General features: G+C 37.2%; 1 protein-coding gene and 1 pseudogene across 2 annotated transcripts in view; both read left to right on the forward strand.

Annotated features, from left to right (window-relative positions):
- ANGPT1 (angiopoietin 1) overlaps window positions 1–24,357 on the forward strand; it is a 243,009-nt gene that overhangs the window by 208,231 nt on the left and 10,421 nt on the right. For both annotated transcript variants that reach the window (XM_024572233.3, XM_024572232.3), the window contains exon 8: window positions 21,938–22,068. In XM_024572233.3, the coding sequence (XP_024428001.1) occupies window positions 21,938–22,068 (131 nt within the window). The remainder of the gene's footprint in view (window positions 1–21,937; window positions 22,069–24,357) is intronic.
- On the forward strand, window positions 8,289–18,244 carry LOC112315611 (THUMP domain-containing protein 1 pseudogene; annotated as a pseudogene).

Below are 24,357 nucleotides of genomic sequence, written 5' to 3' on the forward strand. Positions count from 1 at the left end.
TATAAAGCTTCATAGAGCCAATAAATTATTTTCTAGAGTAGAATTACCTTTATGTACATAATTCTTTTTTTTTATTTTATGGTCCTTCAATTCTTTGATAAATGATTACATTTTGATCTCTGTAATAAATACGTCAATAAGAGTTTCCATCGATTTAGGGCTTACAGTGACCTTTTACTTCTCTTTAGAAGAGAAGCATTCCCAATGCTATTCCCGATGCTTAGATTTAACAAATACATAACTCCGCCACCAAGATAAATGCTTAAAAATAACATTATTTGTCAAATTGGAAAGAAGCTATGAACTTCTTTCTGTAAAGAGCTTTGGAGTAGGAATCAGATGGTTTGGAAGCGATTAAATGATGAGGACTAGTTTCACTATCCACCAAATCAACTTCCGTGTATTAGTGTTGAGCAAGGAAACAGAAGCGTGATGGTTGTTATGGAAGTATTTGTTATACAAACAAATTTACACAAGTGTGTGATGAGCTGGAGAATGAATGTCTGGGAGGTGAAGGTAGAAAATCAGTGAAAGGGCCACGACCACTAATGTTTAAGGGCTGGCATGTGGGGGACAACCAAGAGCTTACAGGGAAATCACAGAAGTCCAGCAGGTCCAGCCACCAAAGTGAGACCGAAAATGGGTAGATCTAAGGAAAGCTGTTGCTTCAGTGTAGCTGTGTTACCTGGGGTTGTACAATTAAGCATCTGGCGGTGGGTCTAGAACCATCTACAGCCTGGGGAAGGCAAGGAGGAAGGAGAGTAGAAGAGGGGGAAAGCTGGGAACTGCTGGGCACCTCTGCCCTTGAACATCACCGTATCTGATGAAGGTATGAGGGTCAGCCTGCTGCTTCACTTTCTCTGCCAGTATCTCATAAGTCCTCTTTTGGCCAGCTCTAACTTGGAACCATCCAAGGGAGTAGATTCTGGGAAACGTAGTTCCCGGGTTAACCATGGGGACAACAGCATGATACTGTGATACAGCTCTATACTGTGAGCAAATCACCTATTACTTTTGTACCTAAGTCTTTTTATCTTTAAGTGGGAAAAATAGTCTGTCTCCTATTATGTCTACTACTGTGTTACAGGGACCCAATCAGAAAGAGTATGCAAACACATTTTGTATTGAACAAACTGGTATTCCACACAACTATGAAAGATAGTCATTTGTAATGTTTTTATTAACCCAAGAAATTTATAATTGATTCAATAAAATTTTTTAATTATATGAGGTCTGTTCAGAAGGTATCCAGCCCTGTAATATGAAAAATAGATATACAAGAAACTGAAAAAGATACAAGAAACACTATACATAGGACAATGATGTTGCAGTCCCCTTCAAAGGTGACACGTTGGGACCTCACATAATGCTCTCAATCGCAATCAGCTGCCCTGTCATATTTTCCTGCATCTCATTGACAGTGTGTGATCTCTTCCATTTCAAAGGTGATTTTAGTTTGGGGAAAAGCCAGAAGGTACAGGGTACCAAATCTGGGCTGTAGGGGGGACTGAGACACCTGGGTGATTCGATGGTTCACCAAAAACTCTGCACAAGATGTGATGCATGAGTGGAGGCATTGTCATAATGAAGCTGCCAGTCACTAGGTGCCCATAGCTGCAGCCTTCTGAATCATCTGAGTAGTTTCCATGGAGGAATGTTCAAGCTTAACGCAAAATTTGATGCAGATTCATTGCTCCACTCACTCAGTTGTTCTGAATGTGATGGCCACACGGTACACATTCTGCTGCTCACATGCTCACTCAACAGCGTCTGCCACCCCCACTGACTAGTACAGTGAAGTCGTCATTGTTCACACATGCACATCCCAGTCCACTCTCCTTGGCTGCCAGGTTACATCAATATCACACAAACAGTTCTCATTGTATTAATAATGGCTGGATTTTTTCTGGACAGACTTTGTACATCTATATAAATCCACTCCCACACGGTCCCCAGAGTAAATTTTACTGGTGTATTTATATATATGAATTCAGGACCCCGTCTAGACACACTCATTGCATCTGTGATCTCTTCAGTCACATTTAATCTAGAGTAGTCTGCTATATACCTGCCATTAATATTTTTGAAGAAACCAGGTTAGTTTTCCTCAGAAATGTTTCTTTCTGGATTTATCTAATTATTTCTTTGTAATGAGATTCAAATTTGAATTTTTTTTTACCACAAGGCTATATAACTGATTTATACTTTCTATTTTTTCAAATCCAAAGGCACAATAGTCCATGTTTTCCACTATTGGTTAGGTTAACTTTCATTCACTTGTTAAAGTTTTGTTTTTGTTTTTACAATGGAGTATGTATTCTCTTAAACAAAATTCTTACAAAATATCATAATGTGTAAATCACATAAAGCATAAAGCTGATCTACTTTGGTTGAAGTAGCAATGGAGCCTAATATCAATAAAATATCTCCTTGTCCCTCCCCTTGCTCATGCCTTGGCTATTTACAGAGCATTGTTTAAAAACCAATGTATCATGTTATTATAACTAAAAAAGTAAAGACTTTCCACTTGGAAATCAATTTAGTTGTACTGCTTTCAGGTATAAAAAGAAAAAGAAAATTACATTAAAAATTTCTAGCCTCAGCCCTGGCCAGGTAGCTCAGTTAGTTGGAGCATCATCCTGACACACCAAGGTTGCAGGTTCAATCTCAGTTCAGGGCACATACAAGAAGCAGCCAATGAATGCGTGAGTAAGTGGACAACAAATCGATGTTTACCTCTCTCCCCTCCCCGCCTCTCCTTCCCTCCCTCCCTCTCCCTGCCCCTCTTTCTCTAAAATCAATCAATAAATAAAAATTTAAAAATTCTAGCCTCAGTAGAAAGGCACACTTTTAGTGAATGTATTTCATTAGACAAAGTGATTTTGCATGTTAATTTCTTCAGATATTGGTTATAATTTTTTCCATAAAGTTAAGTCGTTTATGTCTTTATAGTATTAACTTGATTAGTGAGTTCTTTATCACATATAATATAATGAGAGGCTTAAAGATAACCCCTCCTTTAAACCAATAGAAAATGTGTATTTTTATTAGTAAAATCTGAGTAATGTTTAACCATTGTAATAAACATCTTATATTACAATTATAATCTTACTATAATATTTATAATGCAAAATTTTGAAATATTTTTCATGTATAGCTGTGTTAAGGCCTTGTTCTGGAAGAGATTCCACATGGAGAGATTAATAGAATGAGACAAAATTACAATAAAAGGAAGCCTTGAAAATAATGTTTCCATTAAATATTTTCTTGTACTAAGTTTATTTGAGCCAAGATCTTTATTAGGAAGTTTGATTAATGAGTAAAGCATATTATTAATCAAGAGACACAAACTCTAGGCTGGATCTGTAGATACTTTTCTGAATGGTCTTGGACAAGTGACTTCACTTTTCCAAGTCTCAAGTCTTCAGAAGTAAAATGAGAAAGTAAGGATAAAGTTTTCCCAATTTTTTTTTCCAATTCCAAAATCCCTTTCCTAAAAAATAATTATTAAATTACTCCCATGTTGTGTATGTATTTTAAGGACAAAACAAATTAGCAGATTGAAAAGAATTCTCTGGAGCCTCGCATGTAAATTTCAACCATGCATTTTTTATATGTATTGCAAAACTTGTTTCGTTCTTTTTAGTGAAATGTTTTTTATTTGTCTAATCCTCTGGATTACATGGTCCTGACTGGACCCAGTAGCAGATGTGTTGAAATGCCAAGAGGAAAAGCTGTTTTTTTCCAGCATTCTTGGACTAATCAAGGTAGAAAAAATATATAGGGCATCTCCTGGCAGTCTCTAAACTCTTGAACTATTAGCTCAGATATAAAACTCAATATTTTAAGCAGTTTTATTTGTATTTTCAAATTATTTCTCCAACTTGGGAGGTATATTATTTTTTAGACTATAATTTTTATTGTGGTTACTTCCTAAAACAAAGAAGGAATTGTTTTAGTCAACAAAATTATATTTTATACTCCTTGACTGAGATATGTTCAAGAGGAAAAAGGCATGGTCATACAAAGTCACTTTGTACTTTTTTCAGGTTTTCTCAGGGTCAGAAAAATCTCTTGACTTTAATGCAGATTAATGTCAGTCTCTGGAGTCTTGTATTTTTCCAAGCTGACAGAAATAAATGCCCCAGTGCTGTTAGGTCTAAGGATTCCCAGAGGATTCCTGGTCCAGAATGATTAATGCTGGGTGGAACTCCAACAAGTGCTGTCCTAGATACTTATAGGTTGGCCAAGGTTGCTAGAACCAGCTAGCCTTCAGGAAGTAGTCTAGGGAGATGCCATGTGATTCCCTGCCCTGGGTCTTCCTAGTGCCCTTCACCAGGGAAAAGATGAGGGCTGTATCTTCAGTGAATGAATTCTTGTCATGTTTTGTTATGTGCTATCTTGAAATAAAATGTCCACAAAGATTTCAGTACCGTCATGTATGTGTGTGTTCATGCATGTGCGTGCACACGTGTGGTGGGATAGGGAAGGGGTAGAGAGTAGTGCACAGGGAGACAAGTATTTACAATGCAGCGAAGATAGTAAGCTTACTAGTGAATATGCGGAATCTAACCAATTTGATGGAGATAGGAGGACCTCCAAGGGGTGACCTAAGTTGACATAAAAATGACAAATTGGAATTAGCTGGAGAAATGCTTCAGAGCTGGAACTGGAATTGGAAATAGTCTATGTGAAGGTTTATAAATGAGACTCAGTATGTCTTTTTAGGAACGTTACTTTTTACAGCATTCTGGACTGGTAAAGATAGAAATACACTCACTCACACACACATACTCACACACACACACACACACACACACCCCTTAAGCAGTACCTTAAGCAGAGTATAAGGGGGGAATGACAAAGCATGATGCTAAGAGCAAAGGAGAGCCAGACAACTAGCAATAGTGTAGGAGCTGGAAGACTTTGGACTGGCAACTAGTGACGGCCTCTGAAGACAGCCCGTCTAAAATGCTCTACTGTTACATTGCAATCATTTTCTTCTCTCAATGTTTTGATTACCCTCTTCATTAAATATGAGCAACAACAATGTACCAGACATTGTGTGTGAAACAAAACCCCACAGAATTCAACCTCCATCCTTTAGGAGTTTTAACTTCTTTGCCCGACTTGATTTTCTTTATCCTTTAAGTCTTAACTCGGTCTGTAGAGCTCTGCTTTTTAGAAGGGATAAGGAGCTCCTTCCATGTGCTCTCCCTGGCTCTGCGCCCATCTCTATCAGAGTCCTTACGTGCCACACTGGGCTGTAATTGGCTATTCCCTAGGAGGGCAGAGATCTCTCTGCCTCGTTTGGCACATGCCTGGAAAGCAAGCACTTTTTAATAAATATGTGAAAGGCATATCAACAAAGGCATTTGAACATACACAGCTGATTTTGATCTAGATGCCAGAAATTCAGAGACCAAGAACACAAAAGTCTGTCCCCAGGTGTTTACGGTGTAGAATGGCAGCATATTATAGTTTCCATGTACGAGTTTTGATGACGTGCTCTGTCCTTTAGTGTCTTGGGTTGTTGTTTGGATGAGACTCATTTTCCTGATCTAATCAACTAATGGCTCTTCAGTTTTTTGGGTTTTTTTTTTTTTACTTGTACAAGATGTGCAAGAATTTTTATGCTGTGTGATGCCAATCGAATGAAATAAAATTAATAAGATAGACACACCACATACCTTACTCCGTGGGCCAACTGATCCTGGAAAAAGATGTCATGTTACTGGTAAGTAATTTGTGGGTCACAGGGATGAGGTACTCTGCCTGCAGTTTTGATAGCTTGATTTTATAGAATGCACCATGGGTGAATAACTGAGAATTTAACAGAAAGTTCAAGATTTAGTTCATTATATATACCTTTGATTTTTCAATTATAGTTTACATTCAGCATTCTTTTGTATCAATTTAAGGTGGACTGTATAGTGGTTAGATAATTCTATACTTTACAAAGTGTCCCCCCTGATATTTCCAGTGCCCACCTAACACCATACGTAGTTATTAGAATAGTATTGACTACATTCCTTATGCTGTACTTTACATCCCCATGACTATTTTATAACTGTCAATTAGTGCTTCTTAATCCCATTACCTTTTTTACCCAGACTGCCGACTCCTCTGCCCTCTGGCATCCACCAGTTTGTTCTCAGGAGCTATTAGTCTCTTTCTACTTTGTTAATTTCTTTATTTTGTTCTTAAATTCCCCATATAAAGGAAATCATACAATATCTGTCTTTGTCTGGTTTATTTCACTCAGTGTAATACCCACTAGGTCTATCCATGCTGTCGCAAATGGTAAGATTTTATCCTTTTTATAGCTGAGTGGTATTCCATTGTGTATATGCATCCCAGCTTTTTTATCCACTTGTCTATTGATGGGCACTTGGGCTGCTTCCATATCTTGGCTATTGTAAATAATGCTGCAATGAACATAAGGGTGTACATATTTTTTCAAATTAGTGTTTTGTTATATTTTTAGTAAAAGTTTTTAAATTAAGAAAATAACACTATAAAATACTGATTGCCCTATAAATTATATACAATCCATTTTCTCTCTAGATGATTTATTTCTTTTACAAGAACCTTTACAAGTAGCAAAATTAAATGTATCAACGCAAACCCTGTGTTGACAACAGCATCATAACATTCAACTTTAATATTAATTGAACACTTACTCCCTTCCAAATATTTTCAAAGTGATATGTCTCTTTTGGCATTAACATTACAAATGCCAGTATTTATGTTGTTCTGCTCATGCTTTAATAAAGTAATTAAAAGCACTGTTTTTTCGATATTACCTGCCTCAGTTAGAAGTTCAAATAAATAGCTGGATAAAGAATAATTTGGGTCTTATTCACTTTTATCTGAAAGTTAAAAAACAACTTCCTTTTCTTCACATGCCTTATGAACAATTCTAGAGAAAATTTTCTTGATGTGAAGATCAGAAGTCATTATATAAACGATTAGAAGCCATATTATTGTTATAAAATAATTATTTCAATGGATTATACTTTAAAAATAATAGATGTGGTTAAAGATCAAATAAATAGTTGTACCTATTTATAATCCTCTTTTTAACATACACATAGTATCCTTAGCAGAAGAATTACATCTGAATGTTGTATGCTTCTTTAACATCCCCCAACCTAGAAGTGATGCTGATAATTAGAGACATTAAGTCACTATTTTTTGGCTTGTTAATAAATAATAATTAGTAAATATATAGTTGTCCAATATCCATCATTGTTTTATTTCTCTTTTAACTGGGTATAGTTTTACTTTAATCTATATAACTTTGCTAAAATTACTTTTCTTAAAAGTTATTATAATTCTTTTAAAATTATACTCTGCATTCATTCATTATCCCATCAGCCAGCCAGTCAGCCACCCAACACTTATCACGTTGCTATTGTTTCCCTGGTGCTATGCAGTCATTTCCAAACTTGAGTGTTCATGTAGTTAACTAGAGTATTTAAAGTATTTGTTTCTGACTCCCATATGCAGAGGTTCTAATCCTGGGGTAGGACCCCGAGATCTCAGTCCTACCGAGTACACCCAGGTAACGCTGACGCAGAAGCAGCACTTCAATGACACTAAAAGGAGACACTGTGCTTGTTGGTCTTGTTGGGCTAGTAGTTACGGAGAAGGGAGGAAAAAGACATGGGATAGTTGGCTTGAAACAAAACTTCTAGCTGCAGTATGTATTAGCATGCCTGGTTGGGGTTTTTTTGTTTTGTCCTGCTATTTTTTAAGATTTTATTTGTTTTTTAGAGAAAGGATAAGAAAGGGAGTAAGGGAGGGAGAGAAACATTGATGTGTGAGAGAAACATCTATTGGTTGCCTCTCAGGTGCCCCCAACTGCAACTGGGGACCTGGCCCACAACCCAGGCATGTGCCCTGACTGGGAATCGAACCAGCAACCTTTTGGTTCTCAGGCCGGTGCTCAATCCACTGAGCCTCACCCGCCAGGGCTTGTCCTGCTTTTTGATCAAGGAATTACAGACCTTTTTAAAAATTTAATGGAGCAATGGATCTTCTCTTCAGAATAAATAAACAAACCCAATATTTTGCTTATATTCATGTGTGATTCAGCTCCACACTCACAGTCCATGGGTACGAACCCTTCCTTATAAATAGGCTCTCTTGGGCACTAAAGAAAAGTTGTCTCCATTGAGTTTGAATTTGAATGGGGTACATTGGAAAAGAGTGAAGAGGCCAGGAAAGGTTTCACAGAGGAAATCCTTGGAGAGTTGTGAAATATGAGTAAGTGTTTGTGAGGAATGTGTGCTCGTGCGGAGGATGGTGGCAAAGGAGGGAAGTCTTTACATTCAGCCGGAAGGAGCAATGTGAATAGAGACCCAGAAGTAGAAGAAGCCTGCCTCGGAGAACAGCAAGTGTCTTGTGCCGGGGTTCACTGTGCTGCAAAACAGAGCATCCTATTCCATGGTAAGGAATTTGGACTAGATCTTACACTAATCGTGGAGAGAAATAAGCACTCTGATGATTCTGGTCAACAGAAGAATCTGCTTATGCATGCTGGAGCCTTGTTTGTAGAACTTACAGCAACACGCTGTCCAAGTATAACAAGAGAAAGTATTTCCTCTTTGCAAAGAAACCTCAGACAATGTCTCTCAATGGTTTTCAACATTCTACTCACCCTTTCCTTTCTCTCTCTCTTCCCCTCGAGGATGCTGGAAAGAAAGTTTCTTGCTGCTCTTTAAACAGAAATAAAAATGAGAACAAGCCTACCTCCCTTGAGCATGTTTATACTAAAAAAGTTACTAATTTCAGTCACAAGTTTTATGATGTCTTGACTTAATTTTTGGTAAAAAAGCAAACCCATAAATGCTCTGAGATGGCCATTGGCCTGGTCTTTTAGGCACCAGGGGAGGGTCCAGTCCACAAGCCGCTCACTTGGAGCTAACAGTCAGCCACACATGATGCCGAGGGAATTGAATTACGTTTAAGAGACTGTATTTTTTACAGGGGTCTTAGTGCCATGTAATTCATTTCGACACTAATTTTTTAATGTATTCTTAGAAAAGAAGTGGAATACTGAAAGAAATTTATTTTATTTAGAACTAAAGACAGATCACTAGATTGTATTTCTGAGCTTTGGGAAATATGGTTTCATTGTTACAGATTTCATGAAAATAGGTTAGTTTAGTTTAGTTTTGTTTTGTTTTTAATTTACGGAATAGGGTGTTCTCTCTCATCACTATGCAAAGGGACTCAGAGATAACAGTGTGTGAGTTCTGTATTTTCTTTGGAGGAAGAATTTATCCTGAGTTTTGAACATATGCAATCTTCATGTCATTGAGAAACACTGAGAACTTTATTTTCCTAGGGTTTTGAAATAACAGTCATTGTCCTCAGTGTCAAGAATTTAAGAACTAGATGGTTAATAAATATTAATCACAGTTCTACATTGTATTAATTTGCAAGTCAAGGGAGAAACATTAAAATGTATACCTTAAAAATAGAAAGAGATGAGCCCTGGCTGGTGTGACTCAGTTGGTCGGAGCATCATCCCATAGCTGAAGAGTTGTAGACTCTCTTCCCAGTCAGGGAGTGGGTCTGGGTTGTGGGTTGGGTACCCGGTCAGGGCGTCTGCAGTCCCTGGTCCCAGCACATATGGGAGGCATCCAGTCAATGTTTCTTTCTTCAGTTGATGTTTCTCTCTCTCCCTTCCTCTCTCTCTCAAAACAATGAAAAAATGTCCTCGGGTGAGGATAAAAAATAATAATAATAAGACTTTAATAGATGAAAAATTAGTGTACAATATATGTATGTATAATAAAGCTAATATATAAAATATTCATAATAGAATCAGAAAAAATGAAACTGGATTTTATGAAGTTTTTCATTATTAGGGCTGATGTTTTCTGTAACTTGGGAAATTTACCTTTCCCACTAGCTGTGCAGATTTCCATGACCCTCACTGTCTCAAGCATTTTCTTCACACTTGCGAAACTTCCACTGAACATGTTCAAAGACGTATAATGTGTTTGCCTCAGGGCATCAGAAGCTTAAGGAGCAAATAAGATAATGTACACCTTCTTAGCGTAATGGTTGGGTAAATACAACCAAATTCTGGGGACTCCCCACTGACCCAATTTCATCTGAGATCAAATGACACCAGTGAAGGAAGATGGAATATGATAAAGAAAGCTTTCAGAAAATACAGGTGAGAGCTATAGGTAGGTTATCGTGGGTGATCTTTTAAGGGATTTTTTGCAGTATCAAATAGGGGTAAGGAAAAGAAAAAAAAAAAAACACATGGTGGATTCCGCCGATAAAGCCCCTTATAATATGGCAAGAAAAACTTGGATTCTCCAAAGATTGGAATTCTAATTTATTAAAGAGTAAACATTTGAATTAAAGGATCATGAGTCAGGTGTTTGGGTTTGAAATAAAGTGGACTTCAGTCTATGTTATCAGTCAGCAAATCAGCTCTTTGGTTTCTTGTTCTTTGTAGTTGGTATTTGCTTGCTGTATATAAAATGAAAAAAAAACTTTCAAGGGAAATGGGGCCTTATGGATTTCAGAAAATCGGTCCCTTTCATATTTAATTTCTCCAGGTTATTGCCTACATGCATGTCTTAATTAGCTACGTCTCTATCTCGTTGTTTTCATTACTCTCAGTATGCTTACGTGTGTCTATCATGTCGTAGATATTGACAGTGGTCTAATTTACACTCTCATTCATAAAACTCGTATGCACTGAGCTATGGTGTATTTTATGGTTATTGGTTAGGGAAGTTTAGTTTCTTTGTTTATTTTTATTAATATTCATCAGGTATTTACTCTACATGTGACAGTCTTTTAAAGACTTCATATGTATTACCTCCTTTAATTTCCCAATAAGAATTGTGACTTTACTATTATTAGAGCCATTTTACAGATGAGACAACTAAGGGTCAGAAAGGATAAGAGCTAGGTTCAAACTCAGACAATTAAACTCCAAACTCTGTTCTGTTACACTGTCTCTCAAGACACAAGTATACTCATCAGAAGCAGTTTTATTTATTTATTTATTTTGTGGGGAGTGGGGAGAGGAAGGGGAAAAAAGGAAGAATGTTGGATAATGTCTTTATTGTCACTTATTTTCTCCATTCATACTAATTTTGTACCAAACCACCTACAGCTCCTGCCGATCTTTTGTCTTTTTTTAGGTATTTGTAAATCCCATATCCTTAACTCTTGATTGGCCAAATTGTACTTTAACAGGTCTTTTAATCTTCCTACTTACATCCTCTCTTTAAACTTCTTTTGAACGTTTTCTTCTACTTATAGATTCATATTTATGAGTATAGATCATTGCCCTCCAACTATCTGTCATAGGCATTTATTCACTCTTTGTTTCATAGGTGCACTGACTTTGACTCGTATATTTTTCTGTCATTTTCTCACATTCTCATTGACAGGCTATTGCAGATGCGTTAATAATTCCATTTACTTATGAACGATAGAGCACCAGACTGTGTCTACAATGTGGAAAAAACGGTGTTGCACATAGTGACGCAGACTCCATAGAGCTTCCTCTGACAGAGATCACAGTCCTAGATTTAACGTTAGAAATACATCCTCTCTCCTCTTACAAAGAAGATAAAATCTTTTGAAACATTTTTTTAAACGAATGCCCAGGTTCCAGGTGGAATGATGTCAGAGGATAGACACAGGTGTAGATATAGGTCCCTTTGTAAAACTGGATGGTCTCATTTCTCATACAAGCTCTCTAGTATTTATTTTAACGGGGTTATTCCATGAGCTATTTCTTCAAAGGTCTGTCACCAGCCACGAACTAACTCCATCCTCATTTGGGAGTGCCCCAGTATAATTTGAGGAGACCATTAAGTCATTGATATTTCAAATGAAAGAAAGTGCTCATGGGACTTGAATTGTAAAACATTATTAAGAGTTAAAACGTTACCATGTATAAGCCATCTCTTGAGATTAATAAAACTTAAATTCCAAACAATTTGAACTCATAGTTCATAACTGACTCAATAAATATTTATTGAATGCCTGTTACATATATAGTATATGGAGTTCACAAAGATGGCTCAGACATGAATACATATCATTTTTCCTACAATTCCAATTATTTGTATGCCTCCCAATGATGTCTTTATAATGCTAAACAAATGCTAATATCGCTAAAGGTCTACAGAAAGGCAAACACTGTTTTCTCTAAATATAGATTGACAAGAGAAGTGTTGTCTTTATTTGTATCAGAAGATGCTACCTGTATCGGTTAAACTCAGTTCAGAAAGACGTACTGTGCTACCCTTCCTTGCAATGGTGCCCAGCCCTTTCAGAAGGGCAAGGGCAGGGCAGGGTGGGTGGTTAAAACAGAGACAGCTGTGGAGCAGCAACCCAAAGACAGCAGTGTTGGGAAACTCTGTCAGATTGAGTCATTAATACCAGGCTCTGAAAGAGAACCATGGGGGTCATTTTGCATTTTCTTCAAGTGATTGTGAGAAAGACAAACTAGTTCCATATGGTGGCAGGGAGAGAGCACAGAGCCAAAATAAAATCTGCTCAGCTTGTCAGTACGTAAGACCTTAAAGTTCACATATCTGAGAGTCTGTCTACTGTTTAAAAGAGCTGAGGCCAAACGTCAATTTGTCATACATACAACTCCCACTGCCTTGGATAATGAAAGGGATCTCTGCCCCCCTGAATACAGTGAAGATGTAAAAATGTAAGAAGTATGGTGGGCTCTGAGGTAGACAAAATTAGTGAGAAACTGGATCCATGAGATTGGGCTGCCCATTCCAAAGAAAAGAAAGTTACAGAATTGTAGAAGTACTTCCATGGTATAGTTTGAAGTCTGTTCTTCCATAATATAACTCATTATTGTCCTACCTTCATTACCAAATATACTTTAATATTTTATTTATTTAAGTTACTTTTTAATCTTAATTTTTGTGATTTTTGACCCCCCTTTGCCCATTTCTCCCACTTCCCAACTCCCTTCCACCTCTGGCAACCACCAATCTATTCTCTGTATGAGCTTGATTTCCTTTGGTTTTGTTTTAAGATTCCACGTATAAGAAAGATTATATAGTATTTGTCTTTCCCTGACTTGTTTTACTAGCTGAATGCTTACAAAGCCCATCCATATTGTTGCAAATATAAGATTCATTCTTTTTTATGGCTGAGTAATATTTAATTGTGTATACATACCACATCTTTATCTACTCACTGATGGATGCTTAGGTGGTTTGCATGTGTTGGCTACTTTAAATAGTGCTGCAGTGAACATAGAGATGTAGAGAAAAGGGAAACCTCCTGTACTGTGTGTGGGTGGAATAATAAATTGATGCAGCCACTGTGAAAACCAGTATGATGGTTTCTCAAAAATTTTTAAAAAGAACTACCATATGATCCAGGAATTTTACTTCTGGATATTTGTCTGAATAAAATTAAAACACAAACTCAAACAGATACATTCACCCCATGTTCATTGAATTTCTATAAATGAGAGAAAAGGAGTAACTATATTTTCATCAAGGAAGACTAGAGATTCAAGACCAAGTTCAGTGTGCATTTATCTGTTTTATTTTCCCTTGAAAGGCTAACAAGAAAATCAAAATCCTGACATTCTTTATAGTCATTGATCAAATGATATTCATAATTTTTTTCCTTTATTAGGAAAAATGGGTTTAGAAGGATAAAACCGTGATTTACTTTGTGGCTGACTTTTTGGTCACACCTAATCATATTCTTTGGGGTTTTGTTGTTATTGTTATTTTGTTTTGGGTTTTAGCATCTTCTATATTGCTGTCCCTAGGTCAAATACTTTGCTCTGGAATAACATTTGTTTTTTTATCTTCTGCCATATCGTCCTTCATGGAAGTCACAGGTACACTGGCTAAAGAGAAGAAATAAATGTCCAGGCTTCCCATGGTGTTACTCCAGGGGAAGTATTCTCTGTGATGATTCACACTTCAAGGTCCCTTTTACTATAGTCAAATGTAAAGCTAACTTTGACCCTTCTATATATTGACTTTTCTTTTGTAAAGTGAAGGTCCATTTAAAACAACCATTAGCAAAACAGAGAAAGCTATGGATAGTTGAATATACATAAGGACTTTAGAAATGAGCCAGAACCACTTTTAAAAAGAACCACCGAAATATTCTGTTTGAGCCTCAGGTTAGATGTTTCTTATCTAATTAAAAAATACTTGGCATTAATGAAAAGCTGGCCCCCAGTTTGCCTGTATCAAATATCCAGATATGGTCGGTGGCTGTGGGTCAATAATTGCTCTCCTATGCCCGCTAAACAGCTGCTTGGGAAGGCTGAGCACCTTAACCGTGCAGAGGACCTATCCTTCACTGCACAGTGGCTCCCAGAATTCTTATGCAATTCTACAGAAACATAGCTGTCCTCATTTGTAAGTCCTCATTTGTAAATGTCCTCATTTACAAGCTTCTTAAAATAATGTCAAGAAAAGCTATTTTTATGACACGCCCTCCCTCTTTCCCAGTGTAAGAGAGTAACTGCTCAGAGGGGTGCCTGCTCCTTAGAAGAGCCCGAGCAGCTCCTCTGTGACAGGCTACAGCTACACACATCGGGAGGATGGATGCTGTTATGTATAGATTACAAGTCCCACTCAGACTCGCACAGGGAAAATTTGTTGTTCTTCAAAATATGGGTCTACTTCTACTTTTAATATGGATTAAATATGGATTCTACTTTTAAATCAGAACAACCGAAACATAAATCAGTGTTTACGTTTTATTCTCTTAGGACTCTCCTCTGCTTCTGTTTCTTGTTTTAAGGATTCCTAGTCTGGGCAGGACCTTAAGGAAATATTTCTATGCCTTATTAGGTTTTTTTCTTCCCAAAATAATTGTATTTAAAAGATTTGTTTTGAATATGTTCCCTGATGTCAGTTGGCTATGCACACAATACAAACACATCATTCAATAAAACATAGAAATTAATAGGAATCAAGGCATAGCCTTTCTTACTTTATCATATTAGTATAATAAATTGAACATGTTTTCATATTCTAGGAACAAAAAAAACTGGAAAGAAGATCAAGAAGGATGTAGAAGTGTGTGTGTGTGTGTGTGTGTGTGTGTGTTTAATTATTTGAGTAGGATGGCAAGGAAGTGGGATCTCGACTACTTAGCTAAGTGAGATGTAAAAGCTATGCCTCTGAACACGTGGGCCAGGTATATTTTGATTATTAGGGTTATTAATATTTGAGTTAGCTTTTACTTGCTATCTTCACCCTAGTGAAAATTAATTCCTTAGCACACCTGTCATTCATTTATTCAGTGACCATTGAATTCTTCTTTTGGATTAGATACAGTTCTAGATCCTGCTTATTCATAGATGAGTAAGACCCAGGTTATGCCTGAAGGAGCTCACAGCTTATTATGGGAGAAAAATGAATAAAACCACAAATGCATGTACAATATGTGTTATCATAAAGTTATTTCTCTGATATTCTTTCAGGTTATAGTTGAAATCTTAAAGGACCAATAGGATCTCAGCAGCTATAATAAATTTATTTTTATTATTCTCTGAATATAATATTCAGAATTATTATTCTGAATATAATTATTCTCTGAATATAAATTATTCAGCTTTATAATAAATCTCTGCAGAACATTTGTAAAATGCTTTGGCACAAATATACAATCATATTGCTATTTGCTAAAAATAATACCAAATCTCACAAAATAATGAGGGACATAGACATGTAACACTTAGATACAAATGCACATCAAAATATATCTCCAAATAGTAATCGGTCTTCATTATTTCTGTTCAATAATAATGTAAAGTTTCGTTCAGAGCTGGCCTAGGTCCTAGTAGTGTCTCACTGAGACAGAGATATTGGTTACTCATTAGCTATACTGTGGGTGGATAGGGTTCAGAGATATGGCTCCAGCATAGAAGTGGTCACATACATGGATTTGTAGAGAATATTGCTAGATGATTTGATAAGGTCAGAGGAGCAGAGTGTTAGGTAGAGTTAAGTGGAGGGGGAAAGTCTCAACCAGAGAAGACCTTAGGTATCAAACTAATAGTACTGGCAATGCTAGCTTGGTTATTCTGGGCCCTGAGGAGCTACTGAGCAACATGAGTGAGTCTGTATTTGTTCAAAGTGCCGGGCTGGATATGAAAGCAAGGGCATAGTATCATAGGAAATGAGCAGACATCAGACTGGGAACTATATTAGGCAACTGTTGTAGTGTACAACATTTGTACACTAGTTTTTTTTTTTTTTAATTCTAGACTAAGATTTTTCCAAATGTTTTCTTTGAACAACCTGAGGAATCTGAGATGGTGGTTGAAAACAAATTTTCTAGCCCTAGTGAAAAGGCTTTTTTTGCAAATGGTTTGTCATAAATACAGCTGTCGGAGAGCTCCCGATCTATGTTAATGTTGATTTTACATAAGGAATAGAGAGTCAGGTTAGGTTTCTTCACAAATGCCATACTTGAGGTTAAACTGTTGGGATTTTGAACTTAATTTTAGGGGTGCCAGTAGAATGCAAGCCCCTCAGGACTTTTTTATATGTTGTGTTTGCTGCTTTATCTGAAGTGCTTAGAACAATTTCTATAATACAGTATGTGCTCAACAAACATTTGTCCAGGGAATGCATAATGATTAGGAGTTTGGATTTTAAAAGCACTGCTAAATTTCAGCTTAATTAACATCTCTAAGCCTTGCTATGCAAAATGGGAATATTGATGCCTGTATCACAGATTTAATATAAAAATTGAATTTAGTAACAGCTGCAAAGCATTTAGCAGGGTGTTTGGCACAGAGCAAGTCCTTAATCAATGAGAATTGTTATTCTTATTGCTGATAATAATAATAATATTTAGCACATCACCAGTATTCAGAATTAACACAATAAGTGATAGTATAAAAGGCATTCTTTTTGTTTAGAGATTAATAGTTAAGTAATAAAATATACCCATTTTTCTTTCATCAATCCTGCATTAGTAGAAAACCGTATGAGTTTGAAAATGCACTGTGAAATAAACAGCAAGCACACAAGCCATAGAATCTTTGTATAATTTTGGAGTTCTCCTCCCCTCCCTCCTTCACTCCCTATCTCTCCCCCTTCCTTCCTTCCTCGTGGTTTTGCAGAGCTGGATCTTGTAGCAGGTTGTTGGAAGGGTTGCATTCAGAAAAGGGAGAAAGGGTAACCAGCTCACACTAACAGGAGTAGGGATTCCAGAGCTGTGTCTGGACTTGGCAGCTGGGGCCTCAGCATTCTCCTTACCTGCAACAGGAAAGAATGAGGGGCAACTGCATGGAGGAAGTCAACAGCCTTCCCAACAAATACGGTGATGACTGGTATAGACTGGAAAGCTTATAGACAGAGATCATCATCCCTCTGGAAGTGAGGAAGAAGATGATGATGTGGTGGCTGCTATGAAGAAAGAAGTTGGTTACATTAAGGCCTCTACGAAGATGAAGCTGAGAAGATTCCAGTCAGCGGAAACTGAAGCGAATAATATTGTCTTCATCAGGATGCTTGGGACAGAACCTGAGAAACTGATGCACTGTATTCTCCAAGATATGTACAAAACCAAGAACAAGAAGATCAGGTTATTTTTTCAAATATTAACCATGTCAGGCACATGCAAGGTTTATTAGAAGATATGAAAAATATCTTTTTCAAAACCCTGGTTTAAAGCTCCCAATAAATGGACATTTTACACTGTATACAAAGCTTGAAATAACAGTTACATGAATAGAGAAGTTATCAAAGAATTGGCAGGAATAGTAGGAAGACTCAGTTCAGAAAACAAAGTGGATCTTACCAATCCACAGTACACGGGGGTGGTGGAAGTCGCTAAAGCTGTCTGTTGCCTGAGAGTTGTGACAGATTACACACTGTTCAGAAAATATCATCTCCAGGAGCTGGTGAAGAGCCCTAAGAACCTGCCCCAGCTTAGCCCCAAGTGGGCAGTGCAAGCATGAAATGGGAAAGAAGCTAAATTGGAATCTGGTGACGGATCAAATCAAAACGATCAAGCAGAAGGGAAAAAATGACCAGTAGGTGGTACCAGAGAATAGTGAGGGGCTGGGATAGACAAAACCCACATCTGAGAACAGGTCAGATAATGAGGGAGGAGCTGGACCTGAACTGGCCAGTCAAGTCATAAAGGACCTGAACTAAATGAAAATGACCCCTCGAAGGAAAAAAATCATTTGTGTTGGAGAGGGAGTTTCTCAACTGAGATTCTGTGAGATATTGCTGGGATTCCATGTAAAATTATGACTGAAAATACTGTTTTTGAACTTGTTATGCTGCATAATGCTGAACTTACAGGTGGGAACAGTGACTGAGCAGCCCTGTTAGAGTCTTGTTAGAGATCTTTCCAGGCCCACATGGCATTGTGCAGCCGGCCCTCGTCCATCTGGTTGAGCTGGGAGAAGCTGTGGATGATTAGTGACCACTGTTACACAGAGGGGAGTGTGGTTGGAGTATGATGTTGGCCCTTCCCTCTCGATTACCTTCCCCAGCCTCTCCTTCTGCATTGCCAACTGGCGTATGGGAGCGAGGAAGCTCTAAAGTACAGGCTGGGGCAAAACTAGGTTTACAGTTATGAATACACAAAACACGGAGTTTATTCTTGTATTATTACTTATTAATTATTGCATTATCTTCCATATGAACAGCTGTAAATTTGCTTTTGCTCACCCTGTATGAACTGAGAGGGAAATCTTCATTCTAAGGATGAAACTTGTATGTGTTGTAACTCAGTCGTCCTCGACCACTTTGTTGTAAACATTGCAAAAACATGGGTCCTGCAGGTTAGCAGTGAATTGTTTTTGTGAAGTTTTTGTACTTTTTTGTGATTTCTTATTTAGCTATTATCCCTGTTTTTATATTTTATTAAGATTTGTTTCTTACAAACAAATCTGATGGCCCCGTGCAGCAGTTTTTGAAGGTGAGGTGTGAAATAGAAGAAGACTAGGCTGGGCACAGAACTGCAGACATTGCTGATAAGGTTAGGGATGAAGAACTAGTCTTCTGAGTCAGTTCAATATGCTAGTGCAACAAGGAACAGAAAGAAATTCTTTACAGTGGAAGCTGCTTGTTAATGATTTTATATGGACTTACAATCCAGGCTGTCCCATTCCATTGTATGTTGCCTGTGGAATGCAACTTACAACCTGGCATCTGGTCCAGCATTTGTAACTATAAATCACAGCTGTTTGATAAGTAAAGATGCTGATTATTTTAAATGGCCTTTGGAATATTAAAGCAGTAAAGCTTTTGTTTAAAAATTACATTTGCTGAAAAGATTTAGGAACCAAATTATCTAGTAGAAGAACTTATTCCAGAAAATCTCACATAGTTGGTAAGAAGCTAATAATATCAACATTAAAATACTAGGGCGAGAAGTAGAGGAAATTGAAAAAACTTTACTCCAATTTAATAATTTGACTTATGTCATAAGATGCTAAAGGAGTTTTGTGCAGTTAAGTGAAAAGAAGCATCTTCTCTATCTGGGTTGACAAGTCCAGAGTTCAATATTTGACATGCTATAGCATTTGCATGATTTGTAAATGATGAATGAAATTCAAGAAAATGTTTCTGCTGCGAGGAGCCTCCAAAACAAAAGCCCATATAGATTTCATGGGTCTTCATATCTGAAAAACAAAAGTCTGTCATCTATACCCCTGGTGCCGATCAGTGGTTGGCTTCATGACAAGTTTTTGCCTGATCTTTAAAAAACGAAATCCTTATGTTGATGTTACAGCACACTGCTTTTCTACAGAGAGGTGCCGATATAAACAAATTCTGATGAAATGAAGAAAGTTCTGGATAATGCTACAAAAATGGTTAATTTGATTCAAGACCCTTTTATGCAAGGATATTTTTTTAAAAACCTAATGAACAAAATAAACGGGCAAAATAGAACCAGAGACATGGAAATAAGGAACAAACAGTAACCAGAGGGGAGGAGGAGAAGGATAACGGGGGAAAGAAGGCGAAGAGTCTAGTCAAGGAACATGTATAAAGGGCCTACGGGCATGGACCCCAGGGTGGGGATGGATGGGGTGGGGGGATGGGGGTAGGTATGCCGGGCAGGCAAGAGCAATGGGGAAAAATTGGGACAACTGTAACTGAACGACAATAAAAAACCCAAACTAAACCATGAACAAAGAGCACATAACTCTTCTACACACAAACCCCCAGAGGCTCATCAGAGGAAGAGTTCTCAGCAGGATCCTTGAGCTGAAAGGTGAGGAAGAAGATACTAGGCCGGATTTTGCTGAATGCCGTGAAGATGAGAAGTGGCTACACAGACAAGTCTACTTAGCAGACATTTTTTGTTGCCTGAACCAATGAACACGTTTCTGCAAGGTCCTGGAGAAAATATTCTTTCTTAAAAGTGACAAGATTCTTAGATTTTAAAAAAGTGGACTCTGGAACAATCATGTTGCCAAAGGAACTCTTAAAATGTTTCCACAGTCACTTAGACTTAAGAATGAAGAAAGACAGTACTAACTCTCAAGCTTTAACTGAAATTGTCCTTAAAGAATTGCAAAAACAAATTAAATACCATTTCCCCTCCACGGGCATGGCTGGGAGAGGAACCCCTCCTCTAAATCTTCAGCCCAAGATTTTGTCTGAGAGAAGAGACAGAACTCTGTGAGCCCCGGTTAGTGCCCACAGCTCACGTACCATGATGGTCCCTTTAATTTGAAAGTTTTTTCAAGTGTACTTCCAGGACAAAACTACTTTAAAAAAAGCCAGAAGAGACAGACCAAAGAGGGTTGCCAAATAAAATGTCCAGGTAGCTAATAATAAGGGGCTGTGAAATTAACTTTTGGAGATGGGTTTATTTTTAAATCAGAAAAAGTTTGGAAGTATTATGAATGTTAAGTCTTCCCGCACCGATGGCTATGTTACTTAATGGCTAGTGAATGTGGGAATATATTTTTATCCTCCACTAGACGTCCTGCTTGGCAAACCAGACTAGAAGGATTTGGGAGGGACAAAGAAAATAGGGCCTTGCTAATGCAGGTGAGTTGGGACTTCCCCATATATCTTTACATATTTAGAATGTTAACTCTTAATGGGTTGAAGTCATCTTGAAAGGATGATAAGAGCAGTGTAAGTATCATTTGGGGGAACACAGAGGATAGGATTCTGATGCCTTCATTAGACTTGCTCCGAGACAAAAATTACTTTTATTTCAATAGTGCAAGACTCCGGATTCTGGGAATAAAATTGGCCTTGTGCTTACAGATCATACAACTCTGCGGAACTAGGTTTCTTTTACTTTGTGAAAGAAAACTGCTGTTCTACGGAAAGATGTTGGTTGAGCAGTTTGTTTTAATCTCTTGTTGTATTTATTTGTGTTTGGTAAGACCAGAGTGTGACCAGAGCTGTTCCTCCCCAGCTCGAAAGCCCTGCATTCTGCTGGAATTTCAATTCATTCAGTGAAAGATTTGTTTTCAGGTTTACCAACTGTTTATTTTCACTGACACTTGAGCATGTTATTTTATAAATGATGAGATTCCAGGGTTAGAATTGAGTGCTTCTTTTTTAATTTTTATTTTAAAAAGTTATGTCAGTTTTTAAAATCTACCACAACACTGTGGTTTTGTAAACTTGTTTTGCTCTATAGAGGAAAAAGTGTTAAACTTAGTATTTTAATTCATGTTTCTCTAAGGTTAAACATGTTGTCTAAATGTTATTTTTACTTGTATTTTGCTTTTGGTATGGTCAAATATTGTGCTTGATTTTTATAGTTTCTGGTATTTTCCAAAAAATTAAAATAAATTTGTTCCCTAAAAAAAAAAAAAAAGAAGGGAGAAAATGATGAAAAAAGCAGACATTCAACAAAAGTTCCTCTCGGTTCTCTTATTCTGTTGAAAGGCTTATCTTTCCTTTCCTTTTCTTTTCTTTTTTTTTAACTTCAGGTTGTATTTAAAAGGTCACACTGGGACAGCAGGACAGCAGAGCAGCCTGGTCATCCATGGCGCTGATTTCAGCACCAAAGACGCTGATAACGACAACTGTCTGTGCAAGTGTGCCCTCATGCTCACAGGAGGTGAGTCCTGTGGGGCCTTTCTCTAAGTTACATTTCATTGGTTCAAGGCTTGAGGATTTTCATCTATGAGAAAGAACTATGATCTTCTGGTCGGGAAACTTAAGAGCAAGTTCCTAGAGATCATTTGTTCTGCCCACTGATTTATCACAGTTCATCTACAAGGTACTGCTAGCACATTTAGACATTGTCCTCCTTTTCCAGCATGTAAGAGGGGGTATGCTAAGCTTGGTCCTAAATAAATTCTTTAGCCTCTTAAAGTCCCAGTTACTCTACCTTCCAAAAAATCATAACGATAGCCATAGTGGAATGAACAACAATTTGATAATTGAGCATACTGGAAAAAAAATGTACAAAATGTTTTACAACTGTGTAGCAGAGTTCATTGACAATTCTGTTGGAATGAAATAAGAAGTATAAAGAGGTATAGTTAGATCTAAAGTCATACATTTCAGACCAGCTATACCAGGGCTTTGCATTATAATACTATTGACCTCTATAATACATGTGAGCTGATGTGAGATACCATTAAATAATATCGTGTCTGTGAGTAACAAAGTTAATCCTTTTTGTACTTGTTCTATATTCTTCCAGCATTCCGATTATAGAAAAGGGAAATTCTCAGTCTGATGCTAGTATAGTTGTAGGCTTCTTCAGCACTTTCTCAATAGTCACCTTTCTTAGCAAAGGAAGAGCAAAACCTTGGTGTGCAGGCTCCAGGCCTTGCTTACACAATGGTACCTACTAGAATGAAATACAGTGATTTTGTTTAAATTATAATGAGCTTCATATCTGCCTTTTATTATAGTAAGTGGTACTGATCTTCTATTTAAAGGAATGGTATAAACAGCAGTTTTAAATGTATTCACAATATTTGATATTTAAATAACTGATTTAAAGAAAACTTTTTATTTTTATTAATTATTAATAAAAGCTCAAAGTGGATATGGCAAAAACGGCAAAGTTGATAGATGACTGACTGAAAAAGAAGCAGCACTAGCTAAACCCCAAGGGCAAATGCTGTGGCTCCAGAATGTTAGAGTTCTCTGGCAAAGTCAGATTTGCCACGTAACAAAATTGTAAAGGAAGCTTTTTCCCAGTGTTTCATAATAAAAATCATGAATCTGATTTTATGAATCATGAATAAATAAAATCATGAATCTGATTTTATTTCTGCTTCCGATGATTGTACTTTGTCATGTCCTTTCATCTCTAATCATTCTTGGACCTGCTTCTTACTCCCCAACAAACACTTACGCTGGGGAGAGAAAACTTCCATTTATTGCTTGGGCTGGAAGAGTCTAAGTAAATGTGTTTTTGTAATAAATGCCATTTCCGTATCAAATATCCTTTTGAGAGAACCCAGGTCCTGCGAAGCTATTCCCTCTACAAAGCTAGCGTGTGGAATTTAGACAGGCAAGAGCTGGAGAGCGTAAGGATGAACGTCAGTGACAGGCCAGGGAACGTGAGTGTTGCCTGGAACTTCTGTCTGCTCAGCTATTCCCCACCAGTGTATGTTCTCTACCATGTTTTCCCTTGGAATAACTTTCCTTCATCTATGATATTTCCCTTTTTAAAATTTGTATTTGAACTTGTTCCTATTTAAAATAGTCTTGTTTAAGCAGTGAAATTCCATTCTCTTTGAAACTAATAATTTATAGTTCTCTGTCATCATCAATTAAAGCTTTTTTAATCTTGTTTATGTTTTGCTTTGTTTCTTCTAAAAGGAATTAAGGGTAAAGTAAGATTTATAGCCCACTAACTGTCCTCAATAGTTTTCTTCAAGTGCATGGAGGGGTTTTAGTTGGAGAATGAGGTATCGTTGTTTACCCTTATCTGTCAAAGACTGAAAAACAGAAGATGGGCTTAATTGAAAGCAGAAGGTATTTCAGCTAGACAGATGGTAGAACGTTTTGATCTTTCTTTCTTCTTTCCTAACATTCTAACTTCTTAGCTTTCTTCTATCAATTTAACATATCTTCCTGAGTATTAAGGGCCAACTAATATTAGAGAAATGAGCAAGATAGACTAGGGCTTGCCTCTATTGAGGGAGACCATCCACAAAAAAAGTAAATGAGAAAAACACAATTTAAAACAATACAAGTTCTAGGGACACAGGATAACATGTGATAGTGTTATGGAAGGAATAGGGAAGAGACTATAGATGGAGTGTCCCGGGATCAAAGGTTGGAAGGAGTTGCCAGGGAGGACTGTGCATCTCTAGTTATGGGCATCTTTGCGAAGTGAGTACAAAGCTGTTCACGTGAAAGGGTTTACTTATGAATGTTCCTG

This window comes from Desmodus rotundus, chromosome 8 (assembly GCF_022682495.2).
Source record: "Desmodus rotundus isolate HL8 chromosome 8, HLdesRot8A.1, whole genome shotgun sequence".
Classification (NCBI taxonomy): domain Eukaryota; kingdom Metazoa; phylum Chordata; class Mammalia; order Chiroptera; family Phyllostomidae; genus Desmodus; species Desmodus rotundus.